General features: G+C 38.2%; 1 protein-coding gene across 8 annotated transcripts in view; it reads left to right on the forward strand.

Annotated features, from left to right (window-relative positions):
- HEPH (hephaestin) overlaps nt 1–18,582 on the forward strand; it is a 129,578-nt gene extending 110,996 nt beyond the window's left edge. For 3 of the 8 annotated variants that reach the window (XM_029930286.1, XM_029930291.1, XM_029930285.1), the window contains 6 exons: nt 7,901–8,007; nt 9,293–9,518; nt 12,065–12,204; nt 13,366–13,528; nt 16,079–16,123; nt 18,350–18,582. In XM_029930286.1, the coding sequence (XP_029786146.1) occupies nt 7,901–8,007; nt 9,293–9,518; nt 12,065–12,204; nt 13,366–13,528; nt 16,079–16,123; nt 18,350–18,582 (914 nt within the window). The remainder of the gene's footprint in view (nt 1–7,900; nt 8,008–9,292; nt 9,519–12,064; nt 12,205–13,365; nt 13,529–16,078; nt 16,124–18,349) is intronic. The other 5 variants (XM_029930284.1, XM_029930287.1, XM_029930289.1 and 2 more) reach the window with 3 other exon arrangements.
- Nucleotides 18,583–18,836: the final 254 nt, after the last annotated feature.

The following is an 18,836-nucleotide window of genomic DNA, read 5'->3' on the forward strand; positions in this document are numbered from 1 at the left end:
GGGGGAAAAGAGGTGGTGGTGATGGTGGAGGGCACTTAAGGGGAAGAGCACTGGGTGTTGTATGGAAAACAATTTGCCAATAAAATATTATGAAAAAAAATACTCAAAATGGACAACTCTATGGAGATGTCGATTGGTGCTTGTCCAAGTCTTGAGTGAATGGGTGATTACAGAAGAATGGATAACAAGTGAAGATTTTATATTAGAGTAGTGATATTTCTAAAATTGATGCAGTGATGTTATAAAATTCTGTGAATATACTAAAAATAATGAACTATACCCTTTAAACAGGTGAATTGTATGATGATACCCAAATTATATCTCAATAGAAATGTTATATAAGTAATATGGCATCAGTTGGGAAATGGGTTGGAAATGGCAAAACGTGGAGTCAGAGAAACATGTTAGGGAGTTTAGTTATAGTCTGTTTGAGAAAATAAAGGTCTATACTAGGGCAATATGATTGGGAAATGGAAGGAGCAAAGCATGGAAATACAATATATTGTAGCAGTGCAATCAATAGAACTTACTATTTGGTTGGATGTGGAGTGTGTAAAGGTTAGAAGACAAAGACATAAGTGTTTAGTCTGGGAAAGTAGAAAGATTTTGGTATCATTACTAGATACTCAGAGAACAAATTAAGTAACAGGTTATTTTTTCAAAGGAAGGAGGTGAATTCAGAACAATTTTAGTTTTTGATGTGTTGTCAGGACAATCTTTAAAAGATACTCAGTATCTAATTTAAAACTGCAGGTTGCAGCTTAATGCTAGCGAGGAAGTTCTGGTTAAGTACTTAAGAGTCATCAATACATAGATCATAATTGACACCAGGAACTTAACTAAAAGTGTCCATAGAGAGTATGAAAAACTGAAGAAGAGGAGGAGAGGAGGAGGGGGATGAGGGGGAGGAGGAGGAGGACTAGAGACAGAGCCTTGGGAAAAATATCTGAATGTATGAGGCAAAAGCAATAAAAGGAGAACAAAAAAGCAGTGCCAAAAAAGGAAGGAGGGAGGTCATTATAAGTAGAGAGAAAAATATCACAGTTGCTTTACCAGAAGATTGGATCTGGGCTCTTAAAGTCAAGGGTAGTGGGGGAGAAGCCAAGATGGCAGAGAAGAAAGGAGCTCTATAAACTTCGTCCTCCCCATCTATCGAACTGAGAAGGACATTACTCTTATCTGCAAGAGTGGAAGGAGAAAATACAGACTCCAGAAAGAAGACAACCTCCAAGATGCCTGAGTGAGTGACTGTGAACTGTGGAGATTGGAAAATGGGCCAGCCTGAGAGGGGCAGGGGGGTGGGAGCCCCAGCCCAACAGAGGAAAAGTGTGTGGAGCCCCTGAGAGACATATGGAAGAGAAAGAGAAACTGAACACACTCATAGTACTGTCTCTAGAGAAGAGATGCAGAACGTTTAACCCGGCATGGAGAGAAAAACTCTCACTCCATATATAACTTCTGGGCAGGGCGAATCCTGAATGCTGGTGGCACAAGAAAAAAGCAGCACCACTCCCCCAGCGTGATCGCTGCAGGGAGTTGGCAGCAGTGTCGGCAGTGGCGGCAGCCACTGCAGAGGCACACACTTCCGTTGCAGCTGTGGGAGAGCACACCTTGTTTCCTCAGCGCATCTCACCTCTGGCATTGGCTGCATGAATTCTGAATCCCGGGTGCCACCAGGAGAAAATAGACCGCACCCCTATGAGATCCCAGCAGGGAGTTGGCAGCAGCAGAGGCACAAACGCAGGGAAACGCACTTCGGCTACAGCTGCAGGAGCATGCACTTCATTTCCTGCAGTGCACCTAGCCTCAGGCAGTGGGAGCTCAAATCCCTGCCTGCTCCAAGAGAAACTACTTTTTTCCCCTACAAGATCCTGGCTAAGAAGCCAGCTGCCAAAGTGAGTACATCTCATCTGTGGTAGCATAAAAGTGCATGGACTAGGATTTTCAAGTGAGTCAGGCCTGGAAAACACAGCCTGGCTCAGCCCCTGCACAGGGAGATTGGACTCCTAACAGTGGCTTGCAGCACTTAGTTCCAGCAGAGCTTGGGGTGCCGCAATTCTACTCTCCGCAACCACCAAGGCAGAGCCTCAGAGATCTGCCCCCAAGACCTACCTACACAAAACCATGCCTGTCCGCTAGTGGGAGCTGCTGCTTTTTTCATACTTATTTTTTATTATTACTACTTTTTTTTACTCTTTTTTAATTTTTTTAAGTTTTACTCTTTAATTTCCTTTTTTCTTTTTCCTCTTCTTTTTTCTCTTGCCATCCAGATATATTCTCCCTTATCTCATCATTATCTCTGCCCTTAACTGATTAGACACTTTAGACTGTCCATTGCCCTTTGTTGTCTCTGCCCCACTTTATTTTTTCTTCTCTCCTTTTCTTCTCTTTCCTCTCCATTCCTTTTCTTTTCTTCCTTTCCTCCTTTTAATTTATTTGTTTGTTTCATTTGTGCGTTTGCATGCTTCTGTTCCTTGTGTGATTATCTGTCTGTTTTCCTTTTCAGGGCTACACCAAGAAATAAGCCAAAGTACACAGAGAGTCCCAACTTTCACTGAGTAGGGGAAAAATAATCAAAGGCACAACAAGAGAAACAGAGAGACACCATTAAAAGAACATTTCCTTAAAGGACATGCCCTGGACAGTCAATAAGCCTCCTTTAACAGAGTAATACTAACAGGTGCAGAGTGCACAACGAGCTCCAAACTGAAAAGAGACTGAAAACTAGCTAAAATGACAAGATGAAAAAACTCTCCCCTAAAGAAATTCCAAGAAGAAGTCACAGCCACAGAACTGCTCAAGGCAGATCTAAACAATATAATTGAACAAGACTTTAGAACAATTGTCATAAAATTAATCCCTGGGGTTTAAAAAAGCATCAGAAAAGCCACTGATACAATGACTAGGGACTTTCAAAATAGATGCGACGAGGTAAAAAAGGCTATAAATGAGGTGATTAATAAATGGAGGCAGCCACCTCACGGATTGAAGAAGCAGAGAGAAGGATAGGTGAATTAGAAAACACAGTTATAGCAAAAGAGGAAGCTGAAAAAAAGAGAAATTGATCCAGGAGCAGTAAAGAATTTGAGACCTGAATGACACAATCAAATGGAACAACATCCATATCATAGGAATTCCTGAAGAGGAAGAAAGAGAGAGAGAGGTCATGAAGGGGTACTAGACCAAATTATAACTGAGAATTTAGTGAATCTGGGGAAAGAAAGACATCCAAATTTAAGAGGCATAAAGAACCCCCTTAAGATGTAATTTAAATTGACCTCCTGCACGACATATCATACTGAAACTGGCAAAATATAAAAATAAAGAGAGAATTCTGAAAGCAGTTAGGGAGAAAAAGCCCCTAACATACAAAGGGAAACCTATCAGAGTGGTTACAGACCTGTCTAATGAAACTTGGCAGGCAGGAAGGAAAGGCAGGAAATCTTCAATGTGATGAACAGAAGAAATAGGCATCCAAGAATCCTTTATCCAGCAAGCCTGTCATTCAAAATAGAAGGAGAGATAAAAGTGTTCCCAAATAAACAAAAATTAATAGAATTCATGACCATCAAACCAGCCCTACAAGAAATCCTAAGAGAGACTCTATGAGGGAAATGTTGCAAAGAATACAAGGTGCCAGAGACACCACTATAAACATGAATTCTACAGAGAACACAATGAATCTAAACCCACATGTTTCAATAATAACACTGAATGTAAATGGACTGAATGCTCCAACCAAATGACACAGAGTAGCAGAAGGGAACCAAAAAAAAAAAAAAAAAAGGTCCATCTATTTGCTCTCTACAAGAGACTCATTTTAGACCTGAAGACAACTCCATGTTGAAAGCGAAGGGATGGAGAAATAGCTATCATGTGACTGGAAGACAAAAGAAAGCTCAAGTAGCCATATTTATGTCAGACATACTGGATGTAAAATAAAGGCAGTAACAAAAAATGAAGAAGGACATTATATAATAATTATAGAGTCTCTCCATCAGGAAGAGCTATCAATTATAAACATCTATGCACCAAATTCAGGAGCGCCCAAATACATAAAACAATTAATCACAGACAGAAAAAATCTTATTGACAAGAATGTGCTAATTTCAGGGGACTTTAATATTCCACTGACAGCAAAGGATAGACTAACCAGATAGTAAATCACTAAAGGAACGATAGACCTGAATGAAACATCAGAACAGATGGAATTGATAGGTATATTTAGAACTCTGCATCCTGAAAGGTAGGAAATTCACCTTCTTCTTGAGGGCACATGACACATTCCCCAAGACAGATCACATACTGAGGCATAAAGCAGCCCTCTGTAAACATAAATGAATAGAGATCATACCATGCACACTTTCAGATCACAATACCATGAAACTTGAAATCAATCCCAGGAAAAAGTCTGGAAAACTTCCAAAAATGTGGAGGTTAAAAACCACCCTAATAAGAATGATTGGGCTAATCAGGCAATGAGAGAAGATATTAAAAAATATATGGAAAAAATGAAAACAAAAATACAACAATCCAAATTCTCTGTGACGCAGCAAAGGCAGTCCTAATAGGAAAGTATATTGCAATCCAGGCCAATTTTAACAAACTAGAAAAAGTGCAGATTCAAAATCTAATGGAGCACTTAATGGAACAAGAAGGGGGCAGCAAGAGCAGCCCAAATCCAGCAGAAGAAAGAAATAATAAAGATCAGGGCAGAAATAAACAATATAGAATCAAAAAAAAAAAAAACAACAACAATTGAACAGATCAATGAATCCAAGAGTTGGTTCTTTGTAAAAATAAACAAAATTGATACCTCTAGCCAGGTTCTTTATAAAGAAAAGAGAAAGCACCCAAATAGACAAAATCTATTACAACCAATCCCTTCGACATAGAAGAAATCATTAGTATGAAAAACTGCATGCCAACAAACTGTACAACTTAGAAGAAATAGACAAATTCCTAAACATACATGCACTACCAAAATTCAAATGAGAAGATATAGAAAACATGAATAGACCAATACCCAGTGAAGAAATGGAATCCGTTATCAAAAATTTCTCAATGAATAAGAGCCCAGGGCCAAATGGCTTCCTTGGGGAATTCTACCAGACATTTAAAGCAGAGCTAATACCTATCTTCTCAAACTATTCCAAAAATAGAAATAGAAGGAAAACCTCCAAACTCCTTCTACGAAGCCAGCATCACCTGGATACCCAAACCAGGCAGAGATCCAGCAAAAAAGAGAAGTACAGACCAATATCCTTAATGACAGATGCAAAAATGCTCAACAAGATACTAGCAAATCGAATCAACAGCATATAAAAAATTATCCATCATGATCAAGTGGGATTCATTCCTGGGTAACAGGGCTGGTTGAATATTCACAAATCCGTCAATGTGAAACATCACATTAACAAAAGAAAGGATAAAAACCATATGATCCTGTTAATGGATGCAGAAAAAGCCTTTGACAAAATACAGCACACATTCTTAATAAAAACCCTTGAGAAAGTCAAAATAGAAGAAACTTACTTAAACATTATGAAAGCCATTTATGAAAAGCCCACAGCTAATATCATCCTCAATAGGGAAAAACAGAGCTTTCCCCCAGAGATCGGGAACACGACAGGTGTGTCCACTCTCACCACTGTTGTTTAACATAGTGCTGGAAGTCATAGCATCAGCAATCAGACAACAAAAGGAAATAAAAGGCCTCATAATTGGCAAAGAAGAAGTCAAACTTTCAATTTTCGCAGATGGCATGATCCTCTACATGTTAAACCTGATCGACTCCACCAGAAGCCTTATAGAACTGATCAATGTATTCAGTAAAATTGCAGCATACAAAATCAATGTACAAAAATTGGTTGCATTCCCATACACCAATAATGAAGCAACAGAAAGAGAAGTCAAGAAGCAGATCCCATTCACAATTGCACGAAAAACCGTAAAATACCCAGGAATAATCATAACCAAGGATGTAAAGACCATTATGAATAAAATTATAAAAAACTTTTGAGGAAAAGTGATGAAGACACCAAGAAATGGAAAAATACTCCACGCTCATGGATCAGAAGAATAAACATTGTGAAAATGTCATTATTACCCAAAGCAATCTACACATTCAATGCATTCCCCATCAAAATAGCACCACTGTTCTTCTCAAAGTTAGATCAAGGTATCTTAAAATTTATATGGAACCACAAAAGACCCCTAATCACCAAAGTAAGTTGACGAAGAAAACCAAAACGGGAGGCATCACAATCCCAGACTTAAGCCTCTACTACAAAGCTGTCATCATCAAGACATTATGGTATTGGCACAAAACAGACACATAGACCAAGGAGTAGAATAGAGAACCCATAACTGGACCACAAATGTACACCCAATTAATTTTTGACAAAGTAGGAAAGAGTATGCGATGGAAAAGACTGCCTCTTCAGCAGGTGGTGCTGGGAGAACTGGACAGCAACTTGCAGAAGAATGAAACTAGACCACTTTCTTACACCATACACAAAAATAAACTCAAAATGGCTGAAGGCCCTGAATGTGAGACAGGAAACCATCAAAACCCTTGAGGATAAATCAGGAAACAGCCTCCTTGACCTCAACCACAGCAATTTCCTACTCGACACATCCCCAAAGGCAAGGGAAATGAACACAAAAATGAACTCTTGGGACTTCATCAAGATAAAAAGCTTCTGCACTGCAAAGGAAACAATCAAGAAAACTAATAGGCGACCAACAGAATGGGAAACGATAGTTGCCAATGACATATCAGATAAAGGGCTAGTATCCAAAATATACAAGTAACTCACCAAACTCCACACTCAAAAATGAATAATCCAGTAAGAAATGGGCAGAAGACGTAAACAGACACTTCTCCAAAGAGGACATCCAGATGACCTACAGGCACATGAAATGGTGCTCAGTGTCACTCATCATCAGGGAAACACAAATCAAAACCACGCTGAGATACCACCTCACGCCAGCCATAGTGGCTAAAATGAACAAATCAAGAGACTATCGATGCTGGTGAGGGTGTGGAGAGACAGCACCCTCTTACACTGTTGGTTGGAATGTACACTGGTGCAGACGCTCCTGAAAATAGTGTGGAGTTTCCTAAAAAACCTATCAATAGAACTCCCCTATGACCCAGCAATAGCACTGCTAGGGATTTATCCAAGAGATGCAAAAGTGCTGACACATAGGGTCACATGTACCCCATTGTTCATAGCAACACTGTGAACAAATGCCGAATCATGGAAAGAGCCTAAATGTCCATCACCTGATGAATTGGTCAAGAGGATTATGGTATACATATATACAATGGAGTATTACATGGTAATCAGAAAGTATGAAATCTGGCCATTTGTAGCAAAGTGGATGGACCTCAAGAGTGTCATGCTAAGCGAAATAAGTCAGGCAGAAAAGGACAGATACCATATGTTTTCACTCATAGGTCTAACAGGAGATCAGGAGAAACCTAATGAAGGACCATGGGGAGGGGAAGGAGGAAAGGGAGTTGGGGAGAGAGAATGATTCCAAACATGAAAGACTATTGAATACTGAAAACGAACCGAGGGATGAAGGGAGAGGGGCAATGGAGGTGGTGGTAATGGAGGAGGGCACTTGTGGGAAGAGCACTGGGTGTTATATGGAAACCTATTTGACAATAAACTATTTAAAAAGTAAGGATCAGGGGAGTAAAAGATACGCTGGACATGTCTAAGGAGGGAGAAGAGCAATGTTATAAAACTAAAATGGAGATAGGATTGGAAATTATGGAAACAGATCTTAAAAGTTCTGAGTCTCATCTACCACCGCTTCTTGGAAAACCTGAGAGTTGGGAAAAAAATGACTTGACCCAACTGGACATCACTGTTCCCCTTCCTAGGTGAGGTTCTCACTTACCAGTGGAGTATCCCAGAAAGATCTGGCCCAGGGCCCAATGATTCTGCTTGTGTTTCCTGGATCTATTATTCTGCAGTGGATCCCATCAAGGTAAAGACACTATTGGTTTCCTGGAGGTGAGTCTCATAAATGGACAGAGCCCAAACCTGAAATACTGCAGCCCAGAGTTTGCACAAAATTTCTCAAATGTAGGACTTATTTTAATAGACAGAAGGAGGGATGAAGGGAATAAGTAGCATCACATCTTTGTCTTAAGGGTTTTCTTCTTTGTTTCTTTTTCTTGGATCCTAAAGGTCACTAAGTTCCCATTTATAAAGCCTAAGATTGGTTGCCAAACGATTAGAGTTATATCCCCAAATTTGTTTAAATATTGCCTTTGGAGTGACTTTAGATATGTCATTATCTCACCATCTCCTCATAACAGAAAATGAGTTTATCTGTCCAATCTTTCACAGCTGGTTGTCAGCAAACATTTAAGGAAAGATGACTGCATTTTAGGGATTTTATTTGGTGCTTTGGATGATAAAAATGTGAGATACATTTCCCATCTTTAATTATATATATAAATTTATTTATATATTTATCTATATAAACATATTTTGTATTTATATGTAAATATATATCTTATATACATAAATAAATAAAATACTACCAATTCCCTTAAGAAGCATATAATAAAGGGGCACTTGGGTGGCTCAGTTGAATAACCATCCAGCTCTTTAGGTCATAATCTCATAGTTCGTGTGTTTGAGCTTCACATTGGCCTCTGCACTGCCAGTATGAAGCCTGCTTGGGATTCTCTCTCTCCCTCTCTCAGCCCCTCCCTTGCTCCTGTGGTCTATATTTCTCTCTTTCAAAATAAATAACTAAACTTAAAAAAAATAAAATAACCCATATAATGGAAAGTGCAATAAGGGGTCTATGATAGAGTGATTACTTTTGGTTTGAAGAGGAGACGATGAAAGTGAAGCTGGAGAATGCACCACAATGAAAGGTACACATATTTCATACTTTACCCCTTGATATCTAAATAGAAGAATACCTTAAGGTAAGGTATGTGGCAGAGGGGAAAACATTATAGGAAGAAGAAACAATATAAGGAAAGGCACTGGGTTGTGAAAGTGCCTTGTGAGTTTGGAGATCAATGGAGAGTCCAGCCTAGCCAAAACATAGGTTGCAATGTACATCTTACCTGTCTCTCAAATTATATTGAGGATGAATTCAGATAACATAGTGGAGGAGCTTACAAACGTAAGACATTATGATAAAGTGTTGAGTACAGTAGGCGTAAATGTCAGTCTGGCACCCTGTACAACACTGCTACCCAGGAGCAACTACATTTTATTTACTGTCTCCCTCTTTTCCCCATCCTCAGGACATGTATAGTGGCCTGGTTGGACCCTTGACCATCTGCCGAAAGGGCATCCTGGAGCCCTATGGAGGACGGACTGACATGGACCGAGAATTTGCCTTATTATTCTTGATCTTTGATGAGAACCAGTCTTGGTATCTGGAGGAGAATATAGCAACCCATGGGGCCCAGGAGCCAGGCCATGTTAACCTACAGAATGAGACATTTTTGGAGAGCAATAAAATGCATGGTCTGTAGAAAATAACCTAACTTTCTTCAAAAGAACTCCCCATTGGTTGCATGGGGTATATGATAGGCCCATCACTAACAAAGGGAGCATAATCGAAAGTATGGGAAAGTAGGAAGGTGTATGTAGGTAAATTAGAAGAACTGTCTCCTACTATGGCGCATTTATATATACAAAATAGATAAGTAGTCAGCATTAGATCAGGTACCCATAAAGCAAGAAGCTGACTCTGTAAAGTTGTAGTGACACCAGCATATTTTTAACACACTAGAAAAGAAAGATGGACATTTGTGACCCTCAATGTATCTAGTAGGTTGGCTGCTTTGGGCCCTTCTGTTTCAAAATCTTGTATTTAGTCTTTCAATATCATTTTATTTCTTTCCCCCTCTGGATCTGCAGGGGTAAAGAAATAAACTTTCTCAATAAATTCCAATATAGACAAATAAAGAACAGCTTGTCTTAGTCTAATTTCACAACAAAGTTTCAATTTACAATTAGAAAAGAACCTCAGAGAATATAATGCTGGATTTATATTACATACAATGAAGGGTTTTTTTTTTTGATGTTTGAATGGATTTTGGAAGGAAATTGTGGATCCAAGCCTTCCTTTGTTTCAGAGATTCTTGTAGCATTTCACAAACAAGAGAAAATCTAAAATAAGAGTGATAGCTTAAATGCATTGAAATATATGAAGTGATTTCTCACCATCCTTTCTAGTATAATATTTCTTTGACCTGAAGATAAGGTGCAGCTTTGATAGTGATTCCAATGGAACTCAAGTTTAGTATCTCATTGCCACATCGATTCTAGCTATTTACCCTTGCTAGAGATATAAGTGATTCACATTGAAATAGAAGATTCACAAACTGAACAATGTGAACATTTTAGCTTCTGTCAAATCAGAGAAGTTAGTTGCCCGGGAGAAAAAGGGAATTAAGGCACATTTAGACCTTGCTAGTGTCCATTTGTTTGGTTAATGAACATTTCTATATGTTTGTTTATATGTTAATTCATCCAAATTCTTCAGGCACCAATCCATTTACTTATCTATCAGGAATTTGTTGAACACTTTCTAAATGCTGGTGCTGAAGATAGAAAGATAATGGTAGGGTCTGATGTAAAATACATAATACATCCTTCCTTTCCCTTCCAGATTTCCAAACCAATTTGAAAAAAAATAAAATGAGAGAGAGATGCTTATGATCAAATGTGAGCTTACTAAGAAGAAACTAATTGGAAATAATTAGTTCCATTGAGAATTATTTCCTAAGAAGGAGCTCATTGGAACACTGAATTTATTTCTGAAACTAAATAGACTTGCTAATACTCCTCCTGCAGTGAATAGATTGTCTACCCTGACATAGATAGAGATAAACAACAATGGCCCTCTCCTTTACAGTGGTAGAATCTTCATTACAATGTAAAATTAAATAAATTTCCATTCTTTTCTGTGGTAAGACCAATTCAAGAGAGAGAAGATTCACAAGGAGGCAGAGTTGAGCATTTTTAGTTCCTTTTTTAAAATCACAATTTGGTTAGGGTAAATACAGAGACAGGCTATAAATATTCCTTTCATTATTTCCCTCTTGAAATGTAGAATAAAAATTACTTTCCCTCCATAAGAATATATGGGGCACAGGAATGAGCTCTGGGCATAGTTCTGACAATGTGAATTAACATGGCTGTGAGTGGTTTGTTATTTTTAGAGCATTAGGATATGGCCTTCAAAGAAACAGATAATGAGGCTCATGCATGAATATAATTATTAATTCCAAGAACACTGTAAGTACTTTTTATTTAGCATGTATTGTAGGCTCAGATGTCTGCTGGGTGCTCTGAAGAATATAAGGAAACTATATTAGTGTAGTATATACTTTCATATCCTGCTTACTAGGAACTTATAGTCCAGATGGGGATATGAGCTTCTGACAACGAAAAGATAGGTAAGTGTAGAAAGGAGTTTTTGGTGAGTTCCAAATAGTGGTACAGATAGTACTGGAGGAGTTCAGAAGTAGAAGTAAATGAAAGGAAAAAGAGTTACTAAGAGGAGCTAGATCGAAGAAGTGTTCTTGGATAAGGTGAAGTTATGATTCGGTTTTGAAAACCTGAGTAAAAGAAGGCAGGATTTCTAGGGGGAAAGATCACAAACATGAGCAAGGACACAAAGAACATGCATATGGGGCCATATGGGGGATAGTGAATGAAACACTCTCATTGAAATAAATGTGTTAGATAATAGGAAATGAGTATGAAGGTGCTTTAGCCTTATATTTTGAAGGACCTTGCTGGCTGAACTAAGGAGCTTGATATTTTAAGCAGTAGGGATTGATTATAGTATTTTAAGCAGTAGAAAGACAGTCAGATTAGATATTTAGAAAGACCATTCTTATAACACTAATGTGTAAGATAGATTGATGGGAGGCAAATGGCATAGAGATTAGAGAAATTAAGAATATATTGTTATCATAAAACATGATAGGGACTAGCCCTAAGGCAATGGCAATTGAAAATCAAAACAAAAGATATGAGACTTTTGTTTTTTTTTACAGCCATTAATGGAATGCTCTACAGCAACCTCAGAGGTCTTACCATGTACCAAGGAGAACGAGTGGCATGGTACATGCTGGCCATGGGCCAAGATATTGACCTACACACCATCCACTTCCATGCAGAGAGTTTTCTATATCGGGTGAGCTGAAAAAGGGCTGAGTATTACAGGAATTATTAGAGGAATGCATTGACAGTCATTAAGGAAGAAGGGGCTAACTTCTTTTTTTTTTAATCTTTATTTTATTTTGAGAGACAGAGACAGACAGTGAGTGGGGAGGGTCAGAGAGAGCAAGAGAGAGAGAGAGACAGACAGACAGACAGAGAATCTGAAGCAGGCTCCAGGCTCTGAGCTATCAGCACAGGGCCCAATGTGGGGCTTGAACCCATGGACTGTAAGATCATGACCTGAGCCAAAGTCAAACCCTTAACCGACTGAACCAACCTGGTGTTCTAGAAGGGGATAGCTTCTTAATGAACAAAATAATAGTTAAAAGAGGAAAAGTCTTGTACATGGAAAATGGAGCTGGGAAATCTAGTTTGGCTGCGCACTCCAGGGTCAGTCACTTCACACTAGTCCTTAGCTTTCCCCTCTAGTATAGAAGAAAAGAGTACCTAAAAAGAAAAAAAAAGGAAGAAGATATGAGGAGCTTATTGTGGTGTAAGTAGATTGAAGAAACCAATGTAATCGAATATTAGTCAAGGACTGGAGTGACAGTAAACAGTTACCTTAAGAGCAAGAAATTTCATAGTGATGTCTCAGAATCTACAAAATTTCCTAATTCATTATAAGAACTTCAATTCAGAAGCTACATGGAATGACATGTAGGTTTTGAAAAAGAAGATTTAGTCTTAGGGAAAGGGGGCAGAGTTGAAGGCATTGTTACAGATTTAAAGATATAGAAGTGTGATAAAGATGATAGAATGGTGGAGAAAACTAAATTGAGTTAAATTTCTAAAGGAAATATGTGATTCCTTCCTAGGAGTCAAGTCTTAAGCCAAATTCCCTAGATGTCAGCCTGTTGAAAAGTATAGATATACTAGTTTTAGTTCCCAAAGGAAGCTGGGATGTCTTACTTTAAGGACAAGTAGGAAGATAGGGTCTCCTTTGTTGGTTCAGTTTGTTTGGGCAGGTTTATTGGGAAGATGGATAAAGTGGACTCTTTAAGCTGCTCTCTGATCTATGAGTCTTGGAGCCCCATGTCCCTGATTTGGACATCTGAGATTTTTAGTTCCTATAATAAGCTCTGAGATGAGCTCTTTACCTTTCATTTTTTCTCCTCCACCCCACTCTCTTTTGCAGAACGGAGAGAGCTACCGTGCAGATGTGGCAGATCTGTTCCCAGGGACCTTTGAGATTGTGGAGATGGTAGCCAGCAACCCCGGGACATGGCTGATGCACTGCCATGTTTCTGACCATGTCCATGCTGGCATGGAGACCCTTTTTACTGTCTTGTCCCAAGGAGGTAAGGTCTAACTTCCCAAGATTTGAAATGTTTGAACACTTCAACAGGAACAAAATAATGTAGCCGACAGGAACCAGATAATCCCGAGAAATCCTTTACCCCTATCTTTATGATCCCAGAAGAACCAGGACATTAGACAGATCATGCTACACCCAGGTGTTCTCCCAACTAATATTTCTCATTCTCTATTGCTCCCTTGCTCCTTCCCTCTCCTAATTACTTTGACATCTGTTGATTTCACATGGGTAAACACAGCCTGAAATTAATTAGGCTGTATCCATTGTTGCTTAGCATAGATTTGCTTCCTTTGAAATATGTTTCATTTAAATATAAATTTATAATTTTAGGATTTATTAGAAGTACTGGCTATTTCAAGAAATATTGCTAATGAATTCTTTAAAAAAAAAGAAATATAGCTCTAATAGTCACCCCTTAATTGATTTGTTTTGTGGAGCTTGTGAAAAAAATTATTTCTCTCTTGAAACAACTATGTCTAAAGCTGGATGGAGATATTGATCTTCAGTTGAGGCTTATCTCAGAAAGAGTTGCTACCAAGGGTGCAAAAAGTTTTGCTTTATTTTTTTTATATGGAGAGTAAATTTCTGGGTTAGTTTCTTTACCAATCAACTTTGTTAATCACCCAAATCACCAAATTTGTTAATCACCAAAAGCTTTGTTCTCTAGTAACCTATACTGCTAAAATATGCCTTGAACTTCCTAATATAGTACTATTCCTTACTACTCAGGTGCGCAAAATTCTTTGTTGTGTTTTGTCAGCCTTTAATACCAAAGTCAAGTGATGAATTTATGTGTCATCAAGATCCTATAGGTTCAAGACAACAGGTTTTGTCTGTGTATAATAATGGGTCATCCAATATCTGGACCGTTTAACTGACAATGGATTATCTCAATTTATAGCATCAGAGAACTTCCATGAATAAGTATATCTCATATCTGTCTTTGACAATGAGCCAGCCCACAGGGCCTACCTATTCACTTTTCTGTTTGTTTATACCTCATGATGGTTTAACTCAGGATTGCTCCTACCACATATATGCTACCTGGCCAACTAGAGAGAATCATTGTAGACAGAGAAGAAAGGACTAATTGTTGAAACAAGGTTCCTGATGCGAAAACAGAGGATGAAAACCAGAAATAAAATGAAAAATTAGACTGGAGTAGATTTTTTTTTTACTAAAAGAAGAAAAAAGACAGTAAAGTAAATGATAAATATATAAGTTTGGGTGAGAAGCTTGACAGAAAGTTAGAATATTTGTTTCATGGGCTCTGCTTCATTCGTTCATTTGTGAGAGAGAAACCATGTTTATCTTCTGAGAGTAAAGGATAGAAAGTGGGATAAGGCACTTGAAGAGAGTGGGCTAATGTTTGACATAACCACTTTGGGAGATAGAAAAGCAAAGCTTACTCTGAGTGATAGAAAATAATTTAACTATAGGCAGGCAGAATTGAGGGTTTTATTAAAGTTGGACACAAAGAATACTTATCTTTAAAATTACATGATTTTTCTCTGCCAACATTCAGCATACCAGACAAAATACAGAGAAAGCATAGTTGCTGTGGTTTAAGTAGTTGATTATAATACTCCTGGTAAGTTAGTAGTTGAAGTGATAGACCATAGAGTCTAGCCAGATCAGGAATGGGGGGAAAAAGACAGGATAAAGCTGGCAGTTTGGGGAAAAATGGAAGGATCCAGGATCTAGAAATCTGTATGAGGTGAGGATAACAAGTTAAATGGAATAAGTATCATTAAACCTTGGAAGTAAGAAGGGGGCTGTTATTAGATTTTATATTTCTGAGATGGAGTAGTTCTGAATAACAAGTCCAATGTGACCATGGGAATTAATAGAATAAGAGTAGATCTAAAAGTTGTTGGAAGTAAAAGGTCCAGAAACTGTGAAGTTTGAATGGTGAATGGGTCAACAACTATGGGGGTAATTGAGGAATGGGAAGACTGAGACAGGTACCAGAGACTTCCATGAATGAAAGGAACCACTATGTAACCATGACAAAAAGTGATTGTGGGTTTTCTAGCCAAATAATATAATCATCAAAAGAGATAGATATTTACCCCAAAAAAGGGAGGAATAATTTTATGAAAGCAGTATTGAGAGGATATAAAGGAAACATAGTCCTCAGAGAAGAACTGTCTCATTAAAGCAAAAAGAAGAAGAAACGTTCTGAAAAGGGTTTGCATTTGTAGGGATGTAGTTTTGACAAGGAGGAGAGATTTACTGAAGGGAGGGTGGGAAGGGGTGACAGAGAACACAAGAATGTGGATAGGAAATAATGGCAGAAGGATGACTTACCTTTTGGATTCTTAAGACTGTTTTTGCTTATACTTTGTCACTACTCAAAATCAAATCCATATACCAATAATAACTTTGACCATAAGGTAATTAATTTCAGGAACCTTCATTTTGCTTTGAATATGAAAGAGAAATTCCTCTATCCAATGTCAATGCCCATAGCAAACCAGTGGATTGGTAAGAAGAATGACAGAACCAACTAACTTCTTTTTTTTTCCTCCAGAACACGTAAGCACTATCACCACCATCGCCAAAAAGATTGGAAAAGGTAGGGAGAATAATGCACAACTGGGGGAGATGTAGTGCCTCTAGAAGGTGAGATTCACTACCAAAAGGTGGACTACAATACTAGCACGAAGGACCCTGAGATTTCTGTAATACTTCAAAAGCCAGGAATCCAAGGTTCAGCTTTTCTCAACAGATTTATTCTCTCTGCCCCCACTCCCAATATCCTAAGTTGGGAAAAAACCAGCCTCATCCCCAGTTGAAAGTTGCTATCTTAGTTTCTCACCTAATGTGTGAAGGGGAAGAGGATTCAAGGTTTCTCTGGGTTGGACTTGAAGGTGCTGTAACACAGACATAAAATACTCAGAGGAAGTATGAAACTCATATAGCAACCATACAGCTTACATCAGCTTTTTAAATTCTTGCTTCTATGGAATAACAAATAGTTGATTCTTTGGAACCACCCAATTCTGGTTTTCACGATATTAGAAATTCTTGTCTTACCTCAATTAGATCCAAATAGTGGAACTTACTTACCTCACTCTCCCCCATCCCATTTGTATCTGGAATGAGAAAGGTTCAGAGAGTTTGAGGGGTAGAAGGGATGCTAAAGATCATCAGTTTAATATGGGGATTTTTTCCAGCTGTTTGGAAAACTCCTAATGCTCTCCCTAAGTATCTTATAAACTGTCAACTAGCAGACTAAGGTGTGTTTTGGAGGGATTGGGGATAGTAAAAGTGAGTCTGGGAGAGAGGAGTGCAATATACATTATTTATGTATTTGTATACATACACATAGATATATTAGTGTGTGTATACATATTTGTGTGTATATTTGTATATACATAATACATATTTCTGTGTACATACACACATACATACTCATAAGCTCTTATTAAAAACTCCACAATTAGGGGGGAAAAGCCCTCAAAACTCTTGGTCTAATAAACCCAATAATTTTCTACATGAGAAACTGACATATGGAAAGTAATTTGTCAAAGGTCACAAGAAGGTAAGTGGCAGAATATAAACTCAGAACTAGGATGTTTTCCAGCTTCCATTTGAACTCATATTTCATCTTTTATTATTTCTTTAAGAATGTTCATTCATCCATTTATATATTTATCAAACATGTACTGAGTTCCAGGGAAAATAAAACAAGTATGATATTACTACCCAGGAGGTTTGCATCTATAAATGGAATGAGATATGAAAACAATAATTGCATTGCTGGTAGATATTGTAAAAAGGGGCAAAAACAATAGCTACTAGTTATTGTTTATTTGCTATCTTCCAAGTGGTATGCTAAATAATTTATAAATATTAACTCACTCAAATCTCACAATAAACTTCTGAGCTAAGTATAGTTTTTTATCATCATCTTATAAAAGAGGAGACTGAAGTCCAGAAGTGAGGGAGATTAGTTCACTTGGCCCAGGCAAGTAAATCATGGGAATACAAGCAGTACAGATACTTTGGGAACACAGAAGAAAGGACCGTTAACTGACATTGAATGTAATATTTAAGATGGGGATAGAAAGATGAAGACAGAGAAAGGGTGGTCTGAAAGAGGGTCACCTATTCTTAGAAACAAAGAATGAGTTGTTGTGGCTAAATAGTAGAAGATAAAACTAAAAAAGGTAGGTGAGAGCCTGATTGTGAGAGTCAAAATGCCTGGCTTGATTCATAGCTTTACTCTGTAGGTTAATTGGAGATCACCAAAAATTTGTATATCAGTAATTAAAACAATCATATTATTTCACCTGACATCAGTGTTATCAAGACCCAAAGAGCTGAGAGACCAGACAGCACAGTGGTAGGCTGTTGTCATGGTACAAATAGTCGAACTGAGAATTTATAAGCTAGATGATTGAGTCAAACTGCCTCCTTGAAGACTCCACTCGTTGCTCTCAGTTCTATCCTTTAGAGACATGTAAACCAAATCTAAATATTTTTATTGTTAGTTTTACATCACAACCATTTATATATTTGAAGAAATATATCAAGTCCCATTATACTCAGTTTTAGTTATTTCCAGGGGGGTAAAGAACACAGTGATTACTCAGGGCTTTCTCAGCTGTGACTTCTAGTTACACAAATTCTTTGTAGCCTATAAATCTATCTTCATAAGTTGGTCTTTTTAGGGATAGGAGAATTTTCTCTGCCCTGTGTTGATGGACTTATTTCCTCTTTCCCAGGAGCTGACTGCAAATGGTGCCCCATTAGAGTACTCTCCAGCTCAGGGTGCCATTTTTCTGTTCTATTTCAGAAGCAATCCTCAGAGACATTGGAGAAGGCAATGTGAAAGTGCTGGGCATGCATATCCCTGTGAAGAATATTGAGATATTGGGTTCTCTTTTAATTGCCATGAGTATCATTCTCCTGCTCACTGCTCTAGCTCTTGGTGGTGTGATCTGGTACCAGCAACGGCAGAGAAAGCTACGACGCAACAGGAGGTCCATCCTGGATGACAGCTTCAAGCTTCTGTCCCTCAAGCAGTAACAGTTGGGTCCTGAAACTTCACATCTTGAATGTAGTACCAGCATGTCCTGCTCTAGTAACTGACCCCACTGTCAAAGGGGGGTGAGTGGTAGAGAGGCAGAGTAGGAATGTAAACTCTTCTTGGAAATCCTTCACTTATTTATTTACATACAAATTATGAACTTTCTCTTTTTCTTTATTTTTCTCCACTTGAGCAGCTGGGGCAAGGGAATCCCATAGTATCCTATATCACAAATTTCAACAGCTGGATTATA

Source organism: Suricata suricatta, chromosome X (genome assembly GCF_006229205.1).
Source record: "Suricata suricatta isolate VVHF042 chromosome X, meerkat_22Aug2017_6uvM2_HiC, whole genome shotgun sequence".
Taxonomy (NCBI): domain Eukaryota; kingdom Metazoa; phylum Chordata; class Mammalia; order Carnivora; family Herpestidae; genus Suricata; species Suricata suricatta.